This window comes from Haliotis rufescens, unplaced genomic scaffold, assembly GCF_023055435.1.
Source record: "Haliotis rufescens isolate VD_foot unplaced genomic scaffold, xgHalRufe1.0.p SCAF_8, whole genome shotgun sequence".
Classification (NCBI taxonomy): Eukaryota; Metazoa; Mollusca; class Gastropoda; order Lepetellida; family Haliotidae; genus Haliotis; species Haliotis rufescens.
The window spans coordinates 32,890,091-32,913,599 of NW_025964372.1; the positions used below are offsets into that span (position 1 = coordinate 32,890,091).

A 23,509-nucleotide genomic window follows, 5' to 3' on the forward strand; every position below is an offset into this window, starting at 1 on the left:
AAATCATACAGCTGAAATAATGCTGAGTGCGGTGTCATACAACAAACAAAAACTTTCATGAGTGAGACAAAATTCTGTGTTACGTTATTACAAGGAGAAAGGGTCTCCTGACATCAGTTCCAAAAGGAAACTACGTAGGTGAATGTGTCCGGGGTATTTATCATTATAGACAATAGAATGGAGATACAATTGCTGGATAATCCAGGACTAAAAGGTACACGCCAGACAAATAGTCATACACAAAGCAATCAAGTTGAAATGGGAAGATGTCATGGATAAGCCATCTGGGATTTCAGAAATGCAGTCAAACATTTGTTCATAAACGTACTGCATAGCAGGACAGTAAAGTCATCATCAGCATAATCAGGCAATGCTAAATATGTGAGTGAGTTTGGTTTAACGCCGCTTTTAACAGTATTCCAGTTATATCGCAGCGTGTCAGCTTAATGTGGGAGGAAAGCCCGAAGTGATGCAAGTCTTAGACGTTTACCACTTCGGTGAAACCCACGAGCACGGGTATGGTGCTGACAAACCTAGAAACATAATCGGGGCGAAACAGGATTCGAACCCACAATCATAGGTTTCTGGCGTTCCTAAGGGACGCAACTCTGCACAGCGAATCGCGGCGCCTTAGACGACTGGGCCACCCGTGCCCCCCAATGCTAAATGACAGCATGGTGCCAGTGTTGAGATATTCATGGGGTGTCAGCTTCATGGTGAGGACATCCTTAAGTGATGCAGTCATTGAGTTTTACCACTTAGGTGAAACCCACATCACCTCTGACAAACCTAGAAACATAATCGGGGAGAACTGCGATTCAACCCACGATCATAGTTTTCTGCGCTGCCAAAGGGATACAACTCTGCATAGCGAATTGCTGCGCCATGTTTGATATGAGGCCATCGTCATGGAATCTTAATGGATGTAATTGTGGACAGAAAGCAGCGGTCTCCCTGGTACTCTTCCCATCTCTCTTACCACCACTATATTAGGTTATGGACCATTTGACCATTTGTGAATTAAATATATCGTTTAAGTGCCTCGTTAATGTCTCTGTGCAGCCTTTCCCAAGTCATGTTTGCACTTTGTCATCCATGTATTGAGTCTTCAGGCGGATGCATTTCAATGGAACTACACAATACTGGTATATGCCTCTTCAGTACACACTAAGCATATTTACGGTCTATAAACTATTTTGTGCCTGCCCCATTAATAACGCTGAATGCATAACAAAAAAATCTGTGTACTGCGATGTTAATTTAAATGTGCTACATGATAAGCTACAATCATTCAGTACATGTAACATTACTTGGGCACTGGTACTGGTCCACATTTTGACTTATCATATCAAGACTATGACATCATTCAGCAATTTTGCAAAATAAACACCTTTTTGTTTCCTCTTGTGGTACATCAAAATTAGGACATATTTATTTCACACTTTCACATTCACACTTTAATAATGTATCATGAAAAGAAACATGTATTGAGATATATACTGTATCACGAATTTATATTTTAAGCCTACCGATCAGAATGTTTCACACAAAAATTATGTAAACCAAGAAATACAAACTAATGCACTGTAGTCAACGGCATCCATTAAAAAATGGATATGAACCTCTTGAGTGAGTGAGTGGTTTGGGATAACAGTATTACAGTCATATCGCAGCGTGTCAGCTTAATGTGGGAGGAAAGCCCGAAGTGATGCAGGTCTCCGACGTTTACCACATCGGTGAAACCCATGAGCCCGGGTATGGTGCTGACAAACCTAAAAACATAATCGGGGCGAACCGGGATTCGAACCAACAATCATAGGTTTCTGGCGTTCCCAAGGGACACAACTCTGCACAGCGAATCATGCACCTTAGATGACTGGCCCCCCCGTGCCCCCCCGTGAACCTCTTGGCGTGTCATTAGTGGGATCAAGAAGGTGAAGTTTCCGCTTCACTGGTCCAGTGAATTCTGAGAAGATGCTAACGACGAACGATGGATAACCAGCCATGACAAAAGCTCACTTGACTTTCAATCAGGTGAGCTGAAACATGCATGATTATATAAAAATAATGTAAAATATGTCTTTCCATTACCTGATTACATTATATCACAATGAAGTGTTCAAAATCTTCAACTAGGTAAAACATTGGACTAGATACTGTTTAATAAATGCTGAAAAAGCAAAATGTGATATCTATCACTGCTACTGACCATGCACCTAATAAATAAGAGTGCTAGTAAACATTTCTAATTTGCATCCAATGAAAGATGGCACTTCTGATCCTGTACATAAGCTGATAAACTACGGGTGAAGTAGTATAGGTGATGGGGGTTCTGGACCTCTGTAGTAGCATTGTTGGGGTATGAATGGTCTAGGGGGTAGTGGTCCAGAACCCACATTGCCTATACTACGGGTGACCATCCACCAAATAAGAATGAGTTACTTACATATTGTTTTCTAATTTTCTTCTTTTCTCAAATTCAGAAGTATTTGAACATTGCATTTTCAGACTGCATTTAATGAACTGATATAAATTAAGCACTAAAACCTCTTCCGATTTATTGGTCCTGTTATCAGTGAAATACAGGTTATCTCTACAAAGCCATAAATTTAGTTATAAGAAATACATATTAACATTAATCGGGACATATTTCATTTAATTTGTTTCAGACCTGGGGAAGAATATTGGACTGAAGGTCAGGATAAATCCATGTTTCTGTCAAGTTTTGATTGCACACGCTCATACATATCACGCTGCTACTGTGACAATGTGGCATGTACATACTTGATTAACAATAATAACTTTGAGATGGGAAAACATCGAGTCATTGGAAAACTTGAGTTTATTTTGGGAGCCATGCTTTACTGCTTGCTATAACCGACTTAGCGCTATATTGAAGAGCGCAATAGCGAGGGAACACTGTATCTGGTTATGCAGTCGTATTGGTGCGGAAATGACGACATTCATGTGCTTATATAAATTCAGGCATGTTCATTTCATGACAAATTAATAGAAATAGAATTTATAAATTGCAGTTACCATGGCAACCCAAATATTTATTTCACTTGAATGACATATTTTGAAAGGAGTATTAATTTTGTTCAGCCTCTATGAACAAAAAAACTCTTTTCCCCTCAGGTCCTGCAAATACTGTATAAACGCGACTTTTCACAGAGTAGACACCATGATGAATTAACTTGTTGAAAATCACTATTCACCCAGACCCTGGGTACTAAAGTAATCAAGGAGTGAATGAATGAATGTGGGAGTGAGTTTTGGTTAACGCCACTTTGAACAGCACCTATCAGTTACACCATGGCGTGACGTCTGCATGTGGGAGGAAAGTCCATGTGATGAAGAGTGTCCATGTCTACGTTTGTGAAACCCTCGAACAAACCAAGGATCATAATCAGGGCAACTCTGGGATTCATTCATTCCAAGATGGAACCCCAAACATTTTTCATATCATATTAAAATGTCATTAACATGTAAATGTATAACATGATGTTAAAAAGCTCAAATTGTTGAACACACTTGCGATATCTTCATAAAAGATCTTCCCTTCTCAAACTGTATCAGATCTGACAGTGCTAAACATAACTATTTTTTTTTTTTTTTGGCCAATTATCTCTTAATGGCAACATGGTGAATGTATTTGAGTATTACAATATCAAGTAGCTCGAAATGAACACTGAATGAACAAAGAATCCTGTTGTCAGAAATTATTCGGAACATATTATATACCACATAGTAAAGGATCACCCAGTTCTTTTATATCACTGTAGTTAATCTGTCATGGCATTACGGACTAACGATAGTAATAAGAAAGAATCTAGCGGTACTTGAGTCGAATATATGTGACACAATCTCTGACCAATACAGGAAGAACTGCCATCTATGTCACTGCTACTGACCGTGCACCTAAAAATAAGAGTGCAAGTAAACATTTCTAATTTGTATCCAATGAAAGATGGCACTTCTGATCCTGTACATAAGCTGATAAACTACGGGTGAAGTAGTATAGGTGATGGGGGTTCTGGACCTCTGTAGTAAGGTGACATTGGGCCAGAACACACATTGTCTATACTACAGGTGACCATCCACCAAATAAGAATGAGTTACTTTGTTAAAAAAAAATATTGTTTTCTAATTTTCTTCTTTTCTCAAATTCAGAAGTATTTGAACATTGCATTTTTAGAATGCAGAGTCGAATATATATGTGACACAATCTCTGACCAATACAGGAAGAGCTGCCTGCATAACCTGCATGTACGAGAGTATAATTATGACCTACGAGTAGCAAAGGGACCCTACGGGAACCTAGGATAAAATTGTGCTGTGACGTCATAAGACGTTTGACGTCAGCTTACTTCAGTCACAATCGCTATGTCTGCAGAATAGTAAAATATTTTATTTCTCTCTCATTGGTTGTAATGTAAAAACACCCAATATTTCAGAACCTTCAATTAATCAGACATTAGGTCTCAAAAACTGCAATCATTACAAAATCAGTTATAAGTCGGAAAATGAGTCCAAATGTTTGATGTCATGTATCTCTGTAATAAATATGAATCGAAGCTTGTGAATTGTATTTTTATGTTCCCTATTGCAGTTTTAAAATATAATGAGAAGTAAAACTGTGACTTTTCACCCATAGGGTCCCTTATATCATGGTGGGTCACAATTATTTTACAAATCAGGATAGATTATCGCAATTCAAAAAGAACACATAGAATACTGAAGACAAGGAACATATCAAGTAAAACTATGAGATGCTAGCAGCAAGCAAGATTCTGTACATAAACATGACCATGCAAGTCATATTCAAGAAGCGCCAGGCTCAATAGTGCCCACTTCCAATCAAACAGTTGTGTTGTCGTTACTGTCTACACACTACAGCCTAGCACCCCTTTAACACTAGTATAGAGCCTAGCACCCCTTTAACACTAGTGTAGGCCTAGCACTCCTTTAACACTAGTATAGAGCCTAGCCCTCCTTTAACACTAGTATAGAGCCTAGCACCCCTTTAACACTAGTATAGAGCCTAGCACCCCTTTAACACTAGTATAGAGCCTAGCACCCCTTTAACACTAGTATAGAGCCTAGCACCCCTTTAACACTAGTATAGGGCCTAGCCCTCCTTTAACACTAGTATAGAGCCTAGCATCTCTGTAACACTAGAGCAATGTACCTCTTTCTTTCACAAAATAGGAACAGTTTCTACAAGAATTACCATGGTCACATATGCATTAAAACAGGAATGTTATATATGTGATGTACAAGAGACAAAAGGAGCTGTAAAATACAATTAATGATTGCAAAGTATTCAAAGATATTCAAAAGTCTCCATACAAATCATAAGAAAGCTCATGAAAATATTTGGTAAGTTCATATATCAGAAACACAACAAAATATATTGGTAGACATATACTAAAAAAAAACACATTTTATTTCTAAGCTATCAAACTTAAAATCTTTCATAACAAGCATATTATACACAAACCCAAGCTTTACATTTTAAGAGTCAAAACACAACATGAACAACACAAAAATATATTTGTAATCCCATTTTGTTCTTTTTCAGGGCAAAATGTCTTTTTAACATTTCTTCTAAAATATCCAAACATGTTTATTGAATGAAAAATATCCAATCTTATGCAGGTTGATAGTTTCTTAGCTTATACTTTAGATAATCTCGTCTCATCTATATATCTTCGCGTAGTTGAGAATAGCTTGACACGCTCTTCCCGCTGGACTTTCCACGATGTTTTTCATAAAATTCTAAATCTTGAACATCAGCAGGGTTGTGTTGCTGGTACTCGTGTCCGGGGACGGCACTGAAGTTGACGCCGTCATGATCTTCCTTCAGCTCCACGGTCCAGAATGGTTTCCTTGGCGGGAAGATCTTCCAGCGCCGATACACGGCAAAGCCCACCACTGCACACAGGGCCAGGATGACGGCGATGCAGATCCCAGCAATCAGTCCCTTAGAAGGACCTGCAGCTCGGGCAGATGCTGATTCGTCTATAATTTCAAAATAAAATTATTCAAATAGCTCCAGACCAGTTCATTTTACATATTTTATGCATGGATCTACCTAAACTTTCTCCAAAACTTACCCAAAAGTAAAACAACAAAACAGCTATCTTGGCTAACATGGCTAAGTTTCATACATGTGTAGACATCATACATCTATTTTTTCCCTTTGGGGTTATGTTCTATATCATCATTGACAACTTTTTTAACTTTTTCATTTAGTCCCCTGCCTTATGTCATACAGATCTAGAGTGAGTGAGTGAGTGAGTTCGGTTTTACGCCGCTTTTAGCAATATTCCAGCAATATCACAGCGGGGGACACCAGAAATGGGCTTCACACGTTGTACCCATGTTGGGATTCAAACCAGTGTCTTCGGCGTGATGAGCGAATGCTTTAACCACTAGGCTACCCGACTACCCCTTACTGATCTAGAAGAATGGTTAAACAAGGAATACAATGTATTTGTGAGTTGATTCTAGCATGTTCAGCAAAGTGGAGTCTTCCAGGATGTGACAGACCTTTCTACCAACAGCAGCCATGATGGCATGGCTCGGCTGACCTACTTCAGGTGAATAAGAAACAACATATTTCTCACTTGCCTTGAAAAACATGGACATCATCTAGAATAAACTACTTGAAATTATTGGGATTATTGATGAATTTATGCAGAGAGTCCAGGATTTGGGATTACAGAATTGACTTGTCATTTCTCATAGCTCTTTTGATTTGACTTGACATTTTTAAGGTCAGGGTCAAATGTGAAAATGGCTGTGGAATATTCATCTTATTGCAATAGGAAGAGCAGACTTCTTTACTTTTTTTACAGTTTTTTAGTCCCAAAGTTCAGGTTGGTAGGTTGAAATTATCAATAAGAGGACAAAGTCATTGATATCCTCTGAAATGGAAAATACTTGGCGTGAATTTATCATCCAAAACTGGCTCCCACAGGAGATATCGCTTGGATGAGATCAAGCGATATCTACACTGTAGATATATCGCTGCAATGAAATTACATCACAATGCTTTGCAGACCATTGTGACGTCACTGGTTACCATGACGTCACAATCAAATGACATCACTAATGGCTCTGCTACTGAAGCTGTTTGCAGTACTTTTTACACTGAAGACACTGCTAATTACTGTCTACAAATTGAAAAAGTTGAAAGAATGATGTTGGATGATAAATAAAATCTCACCCTCGTGTCTTTTGATATCAAATATATCAACACTCGTTGATAAAAGTGGCAAAAATCCTCGGCAAGCCTCGGAATTTTTCCACTTTTATCAACTCGTGTTGATATATTTGATATCAAAAGACACTCGGGTGAGATTCTCTATATGTCAACTAGTTATATATATATTGTTGCCATAGAAACTCGAAAAACATATTTTCAAAAATCCAAACTATCAAATGACACCAGTTCCAGGCCTATCTATGTGCCATGTTTGGCGAAGAAATATTGTACGGTTTTCAAGATCTGCTCCGGAAACAAGCACTACTGTTATTTTCAGTCTATATATAATTTGTTGCCACGGAAACTAAAAAATCTTCTTTTTTTTTAAATCCAAACTATAACAAGTCACCAGTTCTCCACTAGGCCCATCTATGTGCCATGTTTGATGAAGAAATGTAGTACGATTTTCAAGATATGCTCCGGAGACTACATCTTAAACAGACGGATGGACTGACAGTGTCCATTAAATTTTAGATTTCCTCAAAATGTTAAGTAGGTAGGAAAATGAAAAGAAAGAAAAATGGCTATATACTGATGGCAACAGTAAATGAAATTTGACTTATTTATGGTAGAGAAATAAAACATGTCAGTGGAATCCACACGTTTAAAAATAAAGACTGGCCTACCATCATACGATCATAATGAGATTTAAAAAAAGACAAGAGAAACAGCTTCCCACATTATGAAAGTGGATGGCTGGTTTGTTTATTAGAGATAATAATGACTTTTTCAATATAATTACAATGTTTTTCATCTTATTTTATTGAATATCCGCGAGTACCAGCACATGTCTTGCAGTCCGACTTCGCAGTGTTTTGGGCCTTTCACTTCCTGGTTCGGCTTATCTGCAGGTCATATCATTTTTCGTATTTCAATGGTCAAGTTAACACCTCGGCTTACCTACGGGGTCGTCTTATCCGCGGTCATATACGGTAAGCATGATAGTCCATGCTAGTTGAATTCTAGAATGACAAGTTTTGTATGTTTTGGTTTGTTTGTTGTTTAACATGTTTAACGCCGCACTCAGCAACATTCAGGATATATGACGGCGGTCTGTAAATAATGGAGTCTGGACCACACAATCCAGTGACAGACATTGTGAGCATCCTTCTACGCTGACATGGATATGCTGACATGCATCAACCAAGTCAGCGAGCCTGACCACCCGATCCCGTTAGTTGCCTCTTGCAACAAGCATAGTCGCCTTTTATGGCAAGCATGGGTTGCTGAAGACCTATTCTACCCTGGATCTTCATGGGTCCAAATGACAAGTAAAGCATCTGAAGTCTACTCACGGTACAGGATGCAGTGTCTATCTTGAGTTTTGTTCCTGACGAAGCCCGGAAGGCACTTCTCACAGTTGAAGCCGGTGGTGTTGTAGGCACAGTGGGTGCAGGCACCTGGAGAACAGATCACAGGTAGTCACAGTAGTCATGAGCATCGATCTAAGCAACTGGGATACGATGACATCAGCAAGCCTGACACCCGATCCCGATAGTTGCCTCTTACGACAAGCATAGTTGCCTTTTACGTCTCTTAAAGTATGAGCATATATGTATCGGTGTATTGGTCAATACACCTCGTAAAGTATGAGCATATATAAGTGATGAATGTGGTCAATACACCTCGTAAAGTATGAGCATATATGTGTGGGTTTATTGGTCAATACACCTCATAAAGTATGAGCATATATAAGTGGTGAATTGGTCAATGCACCTCGTAAATTATGAGCATATATGTGTGGGTGTATTGGTCAATACACCTCGTAAAGTATGAGCATATATAAATGGTGAATTGGTCAATACACATCGTAAAGTATGAGCATATATAAGTGGTAAATTGGTCAATACACCTCGTAAAGTATGAGCATATATAAGTGGTAAATTGGTCAATACACCTCGTAAAGTATGAGCATATATGTCAGATAAATGAACAGTGATAAATGTGTTTTGAGAAGCTGTGCTTTCTTTGTTGTTGAACGCCGCATTTAGCAATATTCCAGCTATATGACGGCGGTCTGTAAAGAATCAAGTCTGGACCAGACAATCCAGAGATTGACATGAGCATCGATCCACGTACTTGGGATATGATGACATGCATCAACCAAGTCAGCGAGCCTGACCACCTGATCCCATTAGTCGCCTCTTACGACAAGCACAGTCGCCTTTTACGGCAAGCATGGGTTGCTGAAGACCTATTCTACCCCGGATCTTCACGGGTCTACCTATTGTTCCCTGGATCTTCACGCTGTGAGCACAGAAGCATGGGTAGAGTAGGTGGAGGAATCTACCTGTGTAGGGGTCGCACACTCTGTTTGCTGCGGGGTTGTTGTTGCCATTGCAGTGGCAGGGAACACACTGGCCGTGGTAGCGGTAGTAGCCGTTGATGCACGACTGACAGAGATGTCCGGTGTAGTGGGGCTTACAGGCGTTGCATACCAGGTAACCTTCACCTGAAACACACATTATACACCAGGTAACCTTCACCTGAAACACACATTATACAACACTTAACCTTCACCTGAAACACACATTATACACCAGGTAACCTTCACCTGAAACACACATTATAATTTATACACCAGGTTACCTTCACCTGAAACACACATTATACACCAGGTAACCTTCACCTGAAACACACATTATACACCAGGTAACTTTCAGCTGAAACACACATTATACACCACGTAACCTTCACCTGAAACACACATTATACAACACGTAACCTTCACCTGAAACACACATTATACACCAGGTAACCTTCACCTGAAACACACATTATACACCAGGTAACTTTCACCTGAAACACACATTATACACCAGGTAACCTTCACCTGAAACACACATTATACACCAGGAAACTTTCACCTGAAACACACATTATACACCAGGTAACCTTCACCTGAAACACACATTATACAACACGTAACCTTCGCCTGAAACACACCTTATATGACATGTAACCTTCACCTGAAACACACATTATACACCAGGTAACCTTCACCTAAAACACACATTATACACCAGGTAACTTTCACCTGAAACACACATTATACACCAGGAAACTTTCACCTGAAACACACATTATACACCAGGTAACCTTCACCTGAAACACACATTATACACCAGGTAACTTTCACCTGAAACACCCTTTATACAACATGTATCCTTCACCTGAAACACACATTATACACCAGGTAACTTTCAGCTGAAACACACATTATACACCAGGTAACTTTCACCTGAAACACACATTATACACCAGGTAACTTTCAGCTGAAACACACATTATACAACATCTTACTTTCACCTGAAACACACATTATACACCAGATAACCTTCACCTGAAACACACATTATACACCAGGTAACTTTCACCTGAAACACACATTATACAACATCTTTCTTTCACCTGAAACACCCTTTATACAACATGTATCCTTCACCTGAAACACACATTATACACCAGGTAACTTTCACCTGAAACACACATTATACACCAGGTAACTTTCACCTGAAACACACATTATACACCAGGTAACTTTCACCTGAAACACACATTATACAACATCTTACTTTCACCTGAAACACACATTATACACCAGATAACCTTCACCTGAAACACACATTATACACCAGGTAACTTTCAGCTGAAACACACATTATACAACATCTTACTTTCACCTGAAACACACATTATACACCCAGTAACCATGGTAACATTCTACTGAAACACTCACGGTAGTAGCATGTGGGACTGTTGGTGGCCAGGGGGCTGCAGGGGCACCTATTGCAGGGGAAGTAGGGGGCGCTGCGGTAGAATCCAGGGCGACATATCTCACAGAAGGAACCAGTGTACTGTGGGTTACACTGGCACATTCGCCCACTAGAATAGTCACAGGAGGAATTCCGAACAGAGCCGAACAGGGAACAACTGCATTCTGAAAAGAAATTTATATCTGTTTTATAACAAATACAACATACCAAGGTCTTATTGTTATATAGAAATTAGTGTGTGTGTGCATATGTGATTGTTGTCCCAAACATTAGGTTTCTAGACACTTCATTTTCCTCTTATTGTATGTATTAAATTGTTCAGGCCAAATTAACAAAAGATCTGCCACGACTTTTGACAATTAGTAAGCATGGCTTTTACACATACTAGAGGGTGTCTGTTTACAGTGAATATATTAAACACAACCTGTGAACCATCTGCTGTTATTGTACGAGCCATAATGTCTGCCTACTTGTGTTGGGAGATATACAAGACGTAATGAATGTCTACTTGTGTTGGAGATACGAGACATAATGTGTGTCTACTTGTGTTGGGAGATATACAAGCTGTAATGTCTGGCTACTTGTGTTGGAGATATACAAGCTGTAATGTCTGCCTACTTGTGTTGGAGATATACAAGCTGTAATGTCTGGCTACTTGTGTTGGAGAAATACAAGCTGTAATGTCTGCCTACTTGTGTTGGGAGATATACAAGCTGTAATGTCTGCCTACTTGTGTTGGAGATATACAAGCTGTAATGTCTGCCTACTTGTGTTGGGAGATATACAAGCTGTAATGTCTGGCTACTTGTGTTGGAGATATACAAGCTGTAATGTCTGGCTACTTGTGTTGGAGATATACAAGCTGTAATGTCTGGCTACTTGTGTTGGAGATATACAAGCTGTAATGTCTGGCTACTTGTGTTGGAGATATACAAGCTGTAATGTCTGGCTACTTGTGTTGGAGAAATACAAGCTGTAATGTCTGCCTACTTGTGTTGGGAGATATACAAGCTGTAATGTCTGCCTACTTGTGTTGGAGATATACAAGCTGTAATGTCTGCCTACTTGTGTTGGGAGATATACAAGCTGTAATGTCTGGCTACTTGTGTTGGAGATATACAAGCTGTAATGTCTGGCTACTTGTGTTGGAGATATACAAGCTGTAATGTCTGGCTACTTGTGTTGGAGATATACAAGCTGTAATGTCTGGCTACTTGTGTTGGAGATATACAAGCTGTAATGTCTGGCTACTTGTGTTGGAGATATACAAGCTGTAATGTCTGGCTACTTGTGTTGGGAGATATACAAGCTGTAATGTCTGCCTACTTGTGTTGGAGATATACCAGCTGTAATGTCTGCCTACTTGTGTTGGGAGATATACAAGCTGTAATGTCTGCCTACTTGTGTTGGAGATATACCAGCTGAAATGTCTGGCTACTTGTGTTGGAGATATACAAGCTGTAATGTCTGCCTACTTGTGTTGGAGATATACCAGCTGTAATGTCTGGCTACTTGTGTTGGAGATATACAAGATGTAATGTCTGCCTACTTGTGTTGGAGATATACAAGCTGTAATGTCTGCCTACTTGTGTTGGAGATATACAAGCTGTAATGTCTGCCTACTTGTGTTGGAGATATACAAGATGTAATGTCTGCCTACTTGTGTTGGGAGATATACAAGCTGTAATGTCTGGCTACTTGTGTTGGAGATATACCAGCTGTAATGTCTGCCTACTTGTGTTGGAGATGTATGATATGTAACATGTGCCTACTTGTGTTGGAGATATACAAGCTGTAATGTCTGCCTACTTGTTTTGGAGATATACAAGCTGTAATGTCTGCCTACTTGTGTTGGAGATATACAAGCTGTAATGTCTGCCTACTTGTGTTGGAAGATATACAAGATGTAATGTCTGCCTACTTGTGTTGGAGATGGTTGAGCCGAATGTCTAGCTACTTGTGTTGGAGATGTATGAACTGAATGTCTGCCTACTTGTGTTGGAGATATACTAGTTGTAATGTCTGCCTACTTGTGTTGGAGATGGTTGAGCCGAATGTCTAGCTACTTGTGTTGGAGATGTATGAACTGAATGTCTGCCTACTTGTGTTGGAGATATACTAGTTGTAATGTCTGCCTACTTGTGTTGGAGATGGTTGAGCCGAATGTCTAGCTACTTGTGTTGGGAGGTATTCAAGCTGTAACATGTGCCTATTTGTGTTGGAAATGTATGAGACGTAATGTGTACCTACTTGTGTTGGAGATGTTGGTGGGGGTTGTCTCCTCTATGCTGGTTGAGTTGAGGACGTCTCCGGACGTGAAATGTGCCGAGATGAAGATGCTGTACGTGGTCCCATGCTCCAGATTTGTAATATTGTACTCCGTCTGATTGGCTGCCACATCCTGTGTCATCACCACCTGACCTGCAGAAACACACTACGGAGTAAGAGAGAGATTTATGCTGCTTTTCAGTGTGTTTAAAAATTTGGATTTTTTCACAGTTGTTATTTTCTTAGATTATATTTCAACATTGCATTTAATTCATTTGCATAAAACTGAGGAGTAAACATGGTAAAGTCTTTTCAATTTTATTGGTCCTGTAATCAGTGATATACAAGTCACTTGTGCAAAGCCGTAACTGTAGTTTTAACTATACTAAGATAATTTTGGGAAATTATAAATTCCAATTTGAGAATATTTACAGGTATTTGTTGAAAGACTTTGGGCTAAATATTGACCTCTGGGCAGGTCTAGATTAATCCCTGTGCTGACAAACCTAGAAACATAACCAGAGCAATATCTAATCCATGAACATAGGTTCCTGGCATGCCAAAGGGATACAACTCTGCACAGCAAATTATGTCTCCCTATACCATGTATACAACTAGACCACCCGTGCCCTTGCAATTAACAAAAGTTGAAGTGAAGGTAGCTGACATAACTAACCATCTTCTTTCTTGACACAGTTGACGACATACTTCTCGACACAACCCTGATCAAAAGGAACGTGTACCATGAGGTCTCTTGAGTCCGAGGAATTACTGTCAATTTTATTATTTACATAATTGACAATATCATTGACAGTCTTCACCATATGCTCCACTGTGTCGATGCTCTTAAAGGCTTCTTGAGACAGGCACTTTGGCTTGTACGCCAGCAATTTACTCCCTCCTGGCTTATCTCCCTTGGATGAAGCGTTAACTGGTGTAGGCACTTCACCTTGGACAGTGCTGACATCTCCGGTCGGTGGCTCGAGGGTGGCAGTCACAGTTTCATTCACAATATGGGTTTTGTTCCAATATGAAACATCCCTGCTGTATTCTGTGGTGACATTGTCGTCAACTTCATGCAATGGATACACAGCAGGTGCAGACCACTCAATGACAATGTTGGTACTGAAGACTTCCATCGCTGTTAGGTTGGTGGGGGGCTTCAACCGAACGTTAATCTGAGATTCACCTGTAACATACAATAGGCATCTAGAATATTTACATGGAAGGGACTTAAAAAAGCCATACATAAGTCAAATTTGTTGTCAGTGATCAAGCAATAGAGGTGATGTGAATTGGGATTTAATGCTGCATTCAAGATTATTGCACTTACATAGCGATGTGCATGCATGTGTATGCGTGTGGCTGCTTGTACTAGTCCGGACTAATGCCGATTTTATAGTGCTAGTCCAATGAGATACTATGCCGCAGTTTAACATGAATACCCCACTCAGACACAGTATACTGACTCCGAGCCAACCAGTCCTTGTTTTAGCCCCTTAATGCAGAGCGCCAGGAAGGGTAACAGCAAGTACCATCTTTTAACGTCTTTAGGTATGAAGAGGCCAGGGATCGAACCCCCAACCTTGCTCTCCCTGGGCAGACACTCTACCACTATACCATTGCAATTTTGTATCCCTTCTACTCTTAGATTCATGTCAAAAAAGGGATGACACATTCACAAGAAAACTGTCATGGACGCTTTCAAGCTTAACATGCTCAGTAGGGGCTCTTGTGAAGATTACTTACAGATGGTTCTAGAAGTTAGTCAGTGGGCCCTTGTTGGAGCAGGCCGCTCAATACGACAAATATGATTAATCATATTGTTGGTAAGATAAAAAAACCTTAACAGCCTGACAGTGAGGAAATTTATGCAAAATTTAATTATTAATTTAATCATGTTAATAAACAAATGGCTTTCTCGATTTCATTCTGTTATATTTTCGACAAGATGAAATCTGCAATTATTCAAACCCAGTACAAATAACTCTAATAATGACATCCCATATCATGTATATGCAAGCAAAATGCGTGAATCACATGTGGTGAGAGGGCCAGTCATTTTATTATTTATAGTACTCGGGTGTTTTGGGATGGGTTATAGGACTCTTGTAAGAGGGACCAGTCATCAAATGAACTCAGTTTGTGATTTATGGTTGAAGGTCAACCAGAACAGGGGAAGGTCAGTCATTAAGAGGCATAACATGCTTGTGGGAACTGGGTCATGGAAAAATATTTTAGTATACTGTCAAATTGCTTCCAAACAATAAGGCATTACATGAAGGGATGGGAGGCTTACTATAACAATGTCTGACATGTGGAAGAATGTGCATAGGGCATGCTGGGATATGCGCTTACATCATGTACATAAATGGGAGGCTTACTATAACAATGTCTGACATGTGGAAGAATGTGCATAGGGCATGCTGGGATATGCGCTTACATCATGTACATAAAACCATGTAGTGTTCAGGGGAACACGATCTATACCAAGAACAAAGAGCAATTTCTCAACATACGAGGTGTTCAACAAACTAGTGCCACTGCCATTATGGTGATACAGACATATAGTAAGGGCTGAAAGAGTCAAAGTAGCCTCCAACATGTATGACAAATTCATAACCATGGATAAAATATGTAATAAATATTATAAATATAGTAATCATGGTTACAAAATATCAATCATATTGAAAAGAATCATAGAATATAAGATATGATACATCGCGTACATCAGTGAGTGACATTTTAACGATATTCCACAAGGGACACTGGAAAGGGGCCTCACCCTTGTACCCAAGTGGGAAAATTAACCCAGGTCTTCGGTGTGACGAGCGATCGATTTAACTACTGGGCTACCCAACCATCCCCAACAAATCAGTCATCGTCAACAAACATATGGACATTAATATTTACAAATATTTCAAAATTAAATACTTTTATCATAATTGTCATGAGTCTTTCCGAACATTATTCCTAAAAAAAATTATAAAAAGAATGTCTAATTTGTTGCAAAAAAACAAGTGCAAATACATGCATCATCGATCATCCAGTGTGTTGTATGGGATTATCTCCATAACATTATAAAGACACTGGACCTTTTTCTGAACATGATTCAAATGAGACAACACTAAACATCCTAAAGATAGCCATCCAATCAAATTACTTTCATCATGCTTTGTGCTAAGATAGCGATAAGAGAGTGAGTATGGTTTTATGCTGATTTGAGCAATATGCCAGCAATATCACGGCAGGGGGAACCAGAAATGGGCTTCACACATTTTGCTCATGTGGGGACTCGAACTCTGGTCTTCACTGTGACGAGCGAATGCTTTAACCACTAGGCTACCCCACCGCCCCGCAGCAATAACAGAGACAGACATAGAGATGGTGACATCACTTCTGAAAAAAAGCTTTCGTGGCTAATACGACAGATGAGTGGGACAAGCATATTTATCATCATGATCATAACACCATAGTCATATGATACACAGTATAATCAGGATGAAATATATTTGGTTATGTATGGATGCAATTAATGGCAGAACATTATAAACTAACATTTACTATCAAAATAGACACAAAATAAGGATAAGTACATCTTACATTTCGGACATTTTGCACTTCAATTAGTGCCACACCATTACCCTGAAGACATCTCTAACAGGGTCCTGAGGGGTATACTGTTTAGCAATGTTTAGTGCAGGGTTTTACATGACGCACAAATGTAGAGAATGGAGGCAGAAAAAAATATACTGATTCCCGAAGGACACACAATAATATTCATTGTACTTGGGCTGGGACAGGTAACTCGGGTACTCGGGTCTGGTGGGTCCTGAGTAGGACCCAGGTACCCACAGGACTACCCAGACCCGTGGTTGGTCACGTGATATATTGTTCAATGACAAAAATTATCTAAAACTCTATGGTAATACTATTAGTCACTAATGATCCCATTTATTTTTTAACCATGCACCCATTCCTTCTGACTTTAATATGTTTGAATAAAGATAAAACTTCATTCAGTAAACTTCAGTGTGTGCATGACCAGATCGTTTTACATGCGTACAGGGCTACGGTCAAACCTTTCCAAATCTGACAGTTTGTACCCATCTCTAAATATCTACCCTGATCTACAGCGTGTACCCGGGTAGTGACTTTGGACTCGTCCCAGGCCTACATTGTACCTAGGGCACATCAAGAGCAGTTATGGGTATCTGTCATTTCATCCATCAACAATGACCACTGTCCACATGCTCATTGGTGCATTTCAGGCCCTAAAGTAATAATCAAGATGTACAGTACTCTACACGATTTCATTACTTTACAGGACCCTCATATTGCCAGTTTTGTAACTCAAAGTAAAACCCTGTTAGTGCAAAACAACTAAAAAAACATTATCGTAAACATACCATGAGTCAATTTTTCATCGTAAACAAATAACATAAAAACTGCTTAAACTTCACTGTTTATCGTAATCATGCAAAAATTGTAAATGTGGTGTATAACTTGGTTTAATGACACAACAAAACAGTTTTCGGTACCTGCAAAACATGAATTACAGTATTGAAATAAAAGCAGCAGCAGTTGTCTCCAAGTGAATTACAGTATTGAAATAAAAGCAGCAGCAGTTGTCTCCAAGTGAATTACAGTATTGAAATAAAAGCAGCAGCAGTTGTCTCCAAGTTCCCTACATGCTGGCTGACGATCGACATTGAGATGATTTTGCATTTGAGAGGGAGGGAGGGAGGGAGGGAGGGAGGGAGGGAAAGAAAGAGAGAGAGAGAGAGAGAGAGAGAGAGAGAGAGAGAAAGAGAGACAGAGAGAGAGAGAGAGAGAGAGAGAGAGAGAGAATTTTAGTTAAATAATTCTGCTTGAAATGTCGTTTCAGGTAACTTCTGAGCTTGTTTCCTGCCCCAACTGTATCAATATCACAACAGTATAAGTGTGTTAGGCAAGACACAGCATCTTTACGCATTATTCATTACAGTAGACATGGTAGAGTTCAAGTACATGTCGTACAATGTAATACTTGTCCACACAGTAGTCAATGTATATGTGATGCCTTTATACAATGGATGGGAAATAAAGATGTGTAAACAAACACAGGTATGCAAGCTAATCGGATACATTACGTAACAGAGCTCCAGATAACTGAGTTTTTACTAAAGGGTTTCTATCTTAAATGGGTTATTACATTTTTCATTGGGTAACCAATATTTTTTCTCTCATCTATTCATCACTCTACTGGATTTTTCGCAAAATAAGGGAACATTTCAAGATTTAGAAAAAAACTGAAATAATGTTTCAGCTGTATATAACTGTTCTAAATACCTAGGCTTGACTCGGAAAGTAAATTAGCTCGTAATTGTGTTTTGGAAATTAGCTCCTTTGTACGCATGCTGAAAAAGCTTCATTGGGTATTTACGCATGCTGTTTTTATACATTTGAGTTTTTCATTTAATGCATGCGTTTCTGTATGCATGTTAATTGAAAGTAATTGGGTTTTGAATATTTTGGGGGGGTATATTATGCAAATATGCTTCTTATCTGTAGCTCTGGGTAATTATGCAGTTTTCATACCATTGGCATTTTATAACATTTTTAGGTATATTTGTACGAAAGCAACTAAAACTTGATTGGTAATGGTGAATTATTTGGTGTATTTTACACAAATACGCATCTTATCTGGAGCTGTGGGAACTGATGTTAGACAGCAACATAGATATTCCACTGAACAGACTTAGACCAAGTCATCCCTCAGTGAGTTGGGTTTAAGGCCACTATGAACAGTATTCCAGTTATATCACAGCGTGTCAGCTTAATGTGGGAGGAAAGCCCCAAGTGATGCAGGTCACAGATGTTTACCACTTCGGTGAAACCCACGAGCACAGGTATGGTGCTGACAAACCTAGAACCATAATCGGGCAAACCAGGATTTGAACCCACAATCATAGGTTTCTGGCATGCCCAAGGGACGCAACTCTGCACAGCGAATCGCGGCGCCTTAGACGACTGGGCCTGCCGTGCCCCCTCATCCCTCAGTGGACGCCTCTGTATATCATAACCAGGATAGTACCAAAGTACCAATACAAATGGCAGCAAGGGCACATTTCTGTATTTGATCTTATCGAGGAACCATTTCTGTAGTATCCCTACCATGTATACGTCGTCTCCTTCTGGATTGGTAATCAACTCCACCATTACCCATGTAAGTCAATCTGACAAACTGGGAATAATTTTGTTTTGTTTGTTTCTTTGTTGTTGAACGCCACGCTCAGCAATATTCCAGCTATATGACGGCGGTCTGTAAATAATTGAGTCAGGACCAGATAATCCAGTGATTGACACCATGAACATTGATCCATGCAATTGGGATACGATGACATGCATCAACCAAGTCAGTGAGCCTGACCACCTGATCCCCTTAGTCGCCTCTTATGGCAAACAGTCACCTTTTACGGCAAGCATTGGTTGAATGAAGACCTATTCTAACTGGGAATTTTCAAGGGTCAACTGGGTACAAGACAAACGGGAGATTCCTTGAATATATATCATGTAATGATGTATATAGTACACAATTAAGTGTTAATACTGTTCCTATTCAGCACTGTAGATTCCTATCACTGTAGACCCACACTGCTCCTACAGAACTCATTATGCTATTGAAAGACATACTGGTCACCAATCAGTTATCACCATTTCTTTCATGTTATTTCTGACATATTTCATGTACAGGGTTAACTGGACCAATAACTTTTATTTTTGGGAAACTATGAGCAAATGCGCTTATTTCTGTCTGTGGAATTAGATTCAGTTGATTTCTGTAATAACGCTATGATAAGGAATCAAAACAGTGGAAATAGAACTTTCCCATTGACTTGCTGTTCCAGTTATCACCATTGTCTTAAAAGCACAGCCACATGATCATGCTCTGCGCTTCAGATATACAAATTACATTTTTTAGTATCTCGGGTATCACTCTCGAAATTTGTATTCATCAAATAAATATGAAACACTATTATCAATTTGGTGTAACTGACAGAAACCAATATTCCCCAAATTCAATGTAGACATGCTTAACTATGTAGCCTGCAACCTCGGGGTATCACGGTACTTGTCATGTACGCTAAACGGAACAAAATGCACTCACTAACCTTTATGATTATTCGTGTTCTCTGTATCAGATATCATTCATGTTATCAAACAATGCATATTTTACTGATAAAAGTTCATTATTTACATTATTAGCTCCGAGTAAAAGCCGGGCCTCGCGCTCTGTTTGACAAGGGAGAGAACTCCATCGTATCGCGGTACAGAGAAAAGTTGTGTATGGAGGTCCGAATTGGACAAAAAGAGGACATAATTCTACCAACCACTTGGTATGATCATGCCAGACATCAGTGATTTGTCCAGACAAGTGCAAAGACAGCACAAATAAATTCTAAATGTGTTATCAGCAATAGGTATTCAATGCATATTTACCGAAAAGTAAGAGAAAAATATTTTTATAAGTCAACATCAAAATATCAGAAATTATATTTTAAGATTGTTTAAAAAAAATTGGATGACAATAATTTGTCACAAAATGGAAAAATGTTAAAAGTCAACAATAAATATATAAAAAGCACTCCTAGTATGCCCAAAGTATGTATTTATCTTTTGGTTACTAGTGAAGAACGTATTTCTAAGTTTGGCATTATGGCCCTTATGATCTCCCAATAGATTCTGGGCACAAAGCGGGAAAAAATGTGCGGACTACGTAACTTCTGTTACCTCATTAGTCACCATGAATATGCAGATGATCTAGTTCAGGTCGATAGAGAAAGTTTACTTGGGGAACTGCGGGTTATATATTTGGCCATTGATAGATGGGGGTAAGGCAATATTACAACAGATGCCAGAAATATGTATCAACGGATTATGAACTCCTTACTTACAGCAGACAGAACATTCCGAGCAAATTGAAATGTTTACGAAGTGAGCACTTCCTGGTTACTGATTTGCATTAATAGACAGCCGCTAAGAGGTGTGTCCCGCGTGAACTATCGGAAATCACAAATGCTGTGATACGATGAATGCCGCGGTACCATGGGGTCCGAGTATACTATAGATATTTTGCGATATATACAGGTTTTTAATTTTTGGATATATAGAATCTAGCTCAAATAAGTTTCAGAATATTATTTTGGGGAAGAAATGACAGACGGATAGAAAGCAATGACAGAACTGAAAGTACATCATCGTGTTCCTTGATTTACATTTCCGCATGAATTAGTCACGTGACGCTGCCTACGCGTCTTCTCTAAAGTTGTATTTGAGCAAGGTGATTATGGTGGATTTTTTAAAATATTTCCTCACATGAGTCATTATTTTCAGATAAATATTTCTGCCTTCCAATGATAACCAGCTAAAGTAAAATGAGATGCGATCACGTGCAGGCTATAACGGGGAGCTGGTGATAATTGGTCCTCCGCAATAACTGTCCTCTACCCAGTATATCTAAATTAAGAAATTACTCAACATGACATTGTTCAACAGGGAACCCAATGGTACAGTTTATGTCCCATGTATGATAATATACAAAAGTGAATGAAAACCTGTCATAATTAGATGTCAGTACAGTTATAATGGTGAACCATGTTCAGCCTACGTTAGAGAGATATACATAAAGAATGCCAGACGATGAGCTTGTTTTCAAGCTATTCTTAAACATGATGCAAATAAATGCCACATTATGCTATAACGTATCCAATGGAATTCACTAAAATAGTTTCTTTCTGTCTCTCAGGTCAGTAAATATCTTCATCTGTGCATATTTTAGTTATTGTTTATATGTTCCTTGGGTGTACAGTACAGGTAGACATGTCATCCGCCCTAATGATTAAAACATTCGTCAACAAGTTAGGCCTATAACAATAAATACTAGCCCTAATTTTTAAGCATGTCCTGAGACAGGTAAAAATCTTGATTTACTGTCAGGTATGTGACTATGCTAAAACTCCGAGCCTACAAATTCAGAAATCAGTAACATATTTGATCAAATACTGAGGACCCAAATTATTATCTGAAATTATCCACAAAATCGTCAATTTGCAAGCATTACTTTTACACACCTGTTTCGTTCGTCTTCGCCTCGGGTCTGGCGGTGCTGTCATCTCCCTGAATCACCTGAACACAACACAGTATAACCAAGCAATAGATTGTTGTCATTTTGTAATCACCAGGCGATCGAACGTATTCCGAATGAGACAACTTTCAGAATATTCTTGCGATTCATCTGCTCAATACCTCAGCTGGTCAATGGCGCACCTCGTTGTGGGAAATCAAAGGGAAGTAATTCCGATTTACAACGGGAGGTAACCACTCAAACTATCTAGACTTTATCAATCCATTTTCGGCTTTAAATAATCAGTTTTGTATATATAAAAATCTGTAATTATGAAGATCGTGGACGAATGGTGTTATATCTGTTATCCACATAGTAATAATTATTATTGGCTATGTTAAAAAATGCATACGAACAGACCCATGTAATAAGGATTTCATACACTCTACATCATTGTTCACGTATCACAGTCATCATTGTTGACGTAATAGGCATCACGGCTGACGTAATGCTCAATGACGTCATAATGTATGATGATGTAACAACATCCAATTGATTCACTGCAGCGATTCCTAAACGCACGCAAGCGCGAACGCTCACACAGTAATATTGTGTTCCCTGGTTCTGTTAAGAGATGGACCCTCAATTAAATTACCATTTCACACGGCTGTTGTTGTTTTCGTTGTTGCTGTTGTTTATGCGCAATCAGCAATGTTCATTTAGTAACTTTAAGGTGTTTAAATACAATCGGACTAAATAATATAAAGCACGACATTTATCTCAAGATCTTGTGTATAAGATAAACCAAATCTCATTAACATTCCGACAAACAAACAATCATTAAAAGCCGATCTTAGTTCTCGCTATCACCGCAAAACAAAGCGGTAGCGATGACTAAGATCTTATTTTAATAAGATTGAAGACCTGACAACACTCCGCATATCGAAACTCTATCTGTCTTGAAATAGGTACACAGCAATACTGGAAGGTCTCATGTGTTCCAGTGTAGTGAGTGAGATGGGTTCAACGCCGTTTGGATTGTTTGTCTGTTTGTTTGTTGTTTAACGCCGCACTCAGCAATTCCTG

General features: G+C 39.1%; 1 protein-coding gene across 1 annotated transcript; it reads right to left on the bottom strand.

The window, feature by feature from the left end:
- Positions 1–3,550: 3,550 nt before the first annotated feature.
- On the bottom strand, positions 3,551–22,631 carry LOC124114389. The gene is made up of 7 exons (XM_046474932.2): positions 22,431–22,631; positions 13,994–14,506; positions 13,300–13,470; positions 11,013–11,213; positions 9,564–9,725; positions 8,569–8,673; positions 3,551–6,024 (listed from the first exon to the last, which is right to left on the bottom strand). Exons 1-7 carry the CDS (start codon positions 22,525–22,527, stop codon positions 5,705–5,707), a joined length of 1,569 nt encoding a protein of 522 aa, XP_046330888.2. The 5' UTR covers positions 22,528–22,631; the 3' UTR covers positions 3,551–5,704.
- Between the last annotated feature and the right edge of the window lie 878 nt (positions 22,632–23,509).

Excerpts from the sequence above, each read along its gene's own strand:
- LOC124114389 (XM_046474932.2), bottom strand. The coding sequence starts at position 22,527 with ATGACAACAATCTATTGCTTGGTTATACTGTGTTGTGTTCAGGTGATT. Across the intron at positions 8,674-9,563 it reads AGTGTGCGACCCCTACACAG|GTGCCTGCACCCACTGTGCC; the intron begins GTAGATTCCTCC and ends TCTGTTCTCCAG. Across the intron at positions 6,025-8,568 it reads TAGACACTGCATCCTGTACC|ACGAATCAGCATCTGCCCGA; the intron begins GTGAGTAGACTT and ends TTGAAATTATAG.